Source organism: Nicotiana tabacum, chromosome 5 (assembly GCF_000715075.1).
Source record: "Nicotiana tabacum cultivar K326 chromosome 5, ASM71507v2, whole genome shotgun sequence".
Taxonomy (NCBI): Eukaryota; Viridiplantae; Streptophyta; class Magnoliopsida; order Solanales; family Solanaceae; genus Nicotiana; species Nicotiana tabacum.
Genome location: NC_134084.1, coordinates 123399020 through 123402755, shown reverse-complemented (window position 1 = coordinate 123402755; position 3736 = coordinate 123399020). Strand labels below are relative to the sequence as shown.

The following is a 3736-nucleotide window of genomic DNA, read 5'->3' as shown; positions in this document are numbered from 1 at the left end:
TGATTAAATTGTAAAGATCATGTGCCAAAATATTATTTATATGTCAATGCAATAATATACATGATAATATACATGTCCTACACAACTTAATGTATTGACCTTGTCCAACTAATTTATATGATACATTTTGATATACATACGAAAATGCTAAATTAAAACTTGCATACACAAGTGCAAAACTTAAATAACTTCTGAACATGAATAATACTTCAATCATTTAATAAACTTGATATATATACAAACAATTTATCTTTAAGGTCATTCAATGGTTATAAGGTATATTTCTACATGTTCTCCTATTGTGGCTCTCATGTCCACATTGTCCGCATGAACTCTTTGGCCTCTTAGCTTGTGATTCTGAAACCTTCTTGTATCTCACCTTCTTCGGTCTTCCAGGCATCTTATTCCAGACTGGTGGCAACACAGCTTGTTCTAATACCTCTACTGGAATTGTCCATGTGCTTTCATCTGGAAGAGGATAAATTGGAATGTCGTATGCTTTCAACATGTATTCATTGCTGTAGTACATAGAGCAGTAATCTTCACCCTCTAAGTTTTTTGACCTCAAAACCGCCCACGCATGCGGACAAGGGATTTGATCAAGCTGGAACCTTCTACAACTACATGTCCTTTCCCTAAGGCAAACGATGAATAACCTCCCATTATCAATAACTGAATGTAAGTTTTCAGTCGATGGTCTCACCTATATTTGGTAGAAAAGCAAGATTAGTCTACACTTTATGTATAAATCCAAAAGAGTAACTTTATTGAGTTACTCTATAGAAAAACATGAAGTTGAAAATAAGGAATATGTTATATAATATAAATTTACCATCATATGTTGTGATGCATCAAGATTTTCATCCAGTATAGCATTGTATTTAAAGGTAAGCTTTGTAAATGTCGCTTGTGCAGTGTTTCGATTTGTGTAGTTCCACCTGTTGATCAACTTTCGAATTTCTTCCAGTAACTGCTGTATCGGAAGTTCCCTCGCTTCCTTAGTTGCTGAATTTAATGATTCTGCAATGTTAGAAGTCATTGTCATTGTTCTGTTGACTTTTGCATGCGCTCTACTCCACCTGTGATACCAAATATCAAATAAGTAATCCTTCACTCTTCCATCTATTTGTTCCATCTCTGTCATATGGTGATTAAACTCTTGAATAGTATATGCTCTTGCAGTAGCAAAAAATATCTCTCTTAGCTCTTCTTGGCTCCTCTTATATCTGTCTTTTATGTTATTCCATAGATGCCATATACAAACACAATGAGAAACTTGAGGATACACTATTGAAGCTGCCTTAGCTATGCTCTCATTTCTGTCCGATACAATGCACATGTCATCTCTATCACCAAGCGCTTCTTTGAACCTTTCAAAGAACCACCCCCATGAAGCATCATTCTCCTTATCAACAATTGCATATGCAAGTGAAAAAATCTTGCCTGTTTACAATATATTAATTATATTCCTTCAACAAAGTATTTATTATAAATATATTCTATTTAATAAATACCTATGGATGGTTAATTGATATGCACGGATTTAAAATAACTATATAAGTGTAAATGGCTATACACAGAACTTTTATACATATATGTATACTCTGATATACAATTAGTTCTTTGGATATACATGAATATGTTACTAATATTTAGAATAAATGAAATATAGTAGAGTATTTCTAGAACAAACCTCCAGCATCTTGCGAGCAAGCTGTGAGTAACATTCCTCTGTACGTTGCTTTAAGGAAGCTTCCATCAACCACAACAATAGGTTTGCAAAATTCCCATCCCTTTATTGATGCATATAAGGCGACAAAGGCATACATGAAGTGTTCTTCATCTGATTTTCTCAAACACACAACTGACCCGGGGTTGGAATGCATCAACATATATAAGTAGCTTGGCAGCTTTGCATACGACTCACTTGGGTCTCCTCTTAAAAACTGAAAGGCCTTTTGCTTTGATCTATTTGCCTTCCAGTAGCTTAAGTCAATACCGTAGTGTTTTTTCATGTCTTTCATTATGTCCTTTGCAGTGTATATTGTTTTAGGATCAACATATTTATCACAAATAATTCTTCCAATAACAGGAGCAGTAGCTACACGTTGTGTAAACAACCTATCTCTCGCCAAACATGTGTGATCCTTACTGAATTTTCTAACCCTAAAGATTTTTGACTTGTTTAGCGATGAAGACTTGAAAAACCACGTGCAACGGTCATTGACACATACCAGAAAGTATCTAATAACATCCAAATTTACACAATAATAAATAAATTAAGATAAACTATTGTGTGTTGTGAAAATAAAAAAACTGTTGATTGTATACAATTATTAAAGTTAGATATACATTCATACCTTGATGGACTTGATCGATCAACCTTAAACTGAAATTTTTTCTGAATAGCATAGTTTTTTAACGCTATCATCAGTGTCTCCTTGTCCTTGTAAAGTTGGCCTTCCGAAACAGTATTATTTAGAGGATCATCTATTATTGGAGTTTTATCAAAATCTACAACTTCAGGATCATCTACGTTATCAAACGCAATCAACTGTAGTGTATCCCCGTTATGTATATCATATGTATTAGCAATTTGTAGGCATACAGATGAATTTTCCTCGTTTTGATTAAACACATATCTTTCTCTTTCTCTTTCACTGTTAAACACAGCGGATACTCATTAAACGCATAATTTTTCTTCTTCAACTCGATATATACACGCAATCCCATATCATTGTGTATCATCATTGGTGGTGAATCTTCATCGCATTTATACTGGATTTCAATCAGATTAATTGTGGTGTCAATCATCAATTGTTTTGAAATTGTAGAAACAAAATCAATAAATTTAGTTTCGGTACTAATCACCACGCCTTCAATTGAGTAATCTATAAATCGATTGTTGCTATCCCAGCGTCCCCCGTGCTGTATCAAAATCGGCAAAGTAGCCATTGAATCTGTATTCTATATACAGAGATTAAAACCCTTCTTCTTCGGTATCTTAGAACTTCAAAAATAAAAAAAAAATTATTTCCAAAGAAAGAACTAATTATTGCATCAGAATACAGAAATTTGATATTCAATTTCCGTGATGGCGGAAAAATCTTCGCACCCTTGTTGATTTTTGAAGGAAATATATTTTCTGCATTTGGTTTTATTTTGGTCGACTGGGTAGTTACGCTTCTGATGGGATACATCATGCAAGCGTGTTTGGAGGGACAGAATCTTAAAACTCCCCTATTTTTGAGGGGTTGTATAATCGTGTCTTTTAGGATTTGGCTATTTTATGCCAATATTTTTAGGCTACTAGTGCCAACCTAAATTTATGGCCAATACAATGCCAATTATAGTGAAGGATTGTTATACGGTGTCAATTCCTCTTTTACTAATCCTTATCCATCACAACGTGCAGCAGCAAAAGAATGGGCTTGGCCCACTTTTTCTTTTTATTAATAATCTTAATTATAGTTTTAAAAAAACAAATTTAGCCACTAGCCACTTATTTAATACAATACTTTATGTATTATAATTAAATTCTCTTCCGCTAGCTTATTATTTGACCCAATAATTATAAATAATTCTCCAATCCCATTATTAATAGGATATAATTAATTTTAGGTTATTACATTCTCCCCCACTTAAACGAGCGTTTGTCCTCGAACGAGTTACAACATATACCTAGTTTCTCAAATAACTATGGCACATGCTTCGCATGTTTTTTCTCGTACTCTCA

General features: G+C 33.6%; 1 protein-coding gene across 1 annotated transcript; it reads right to left on the bottom strand.

The window, feature by feature from the left end:
• Positions 1 to 262: 262 nt before the first annotated feature.
• LOC142180943 (uncharacterized) lies at positions 263 to 2955 on the bottom strand. Its single transcript, XM_075253048.1, has 5 exons — positions 2780 to 2955; positions 2361 to 2660; positions 1694 to 2244; positions 833 to 1443; positions 263 to 703 (listed from the first exon to the last, which is right to left on the bottom strand). The coding sequence occupies exons 1-5, from the start codon at positions 2953 to 2955 to the stop codon at positions 263 to 265; spliced, it is 2079 nt and encodes a 692-aa protein (XP_075109149.1).
• Positions 2956 to 3736: the final 781 nt, after the last annotated feature.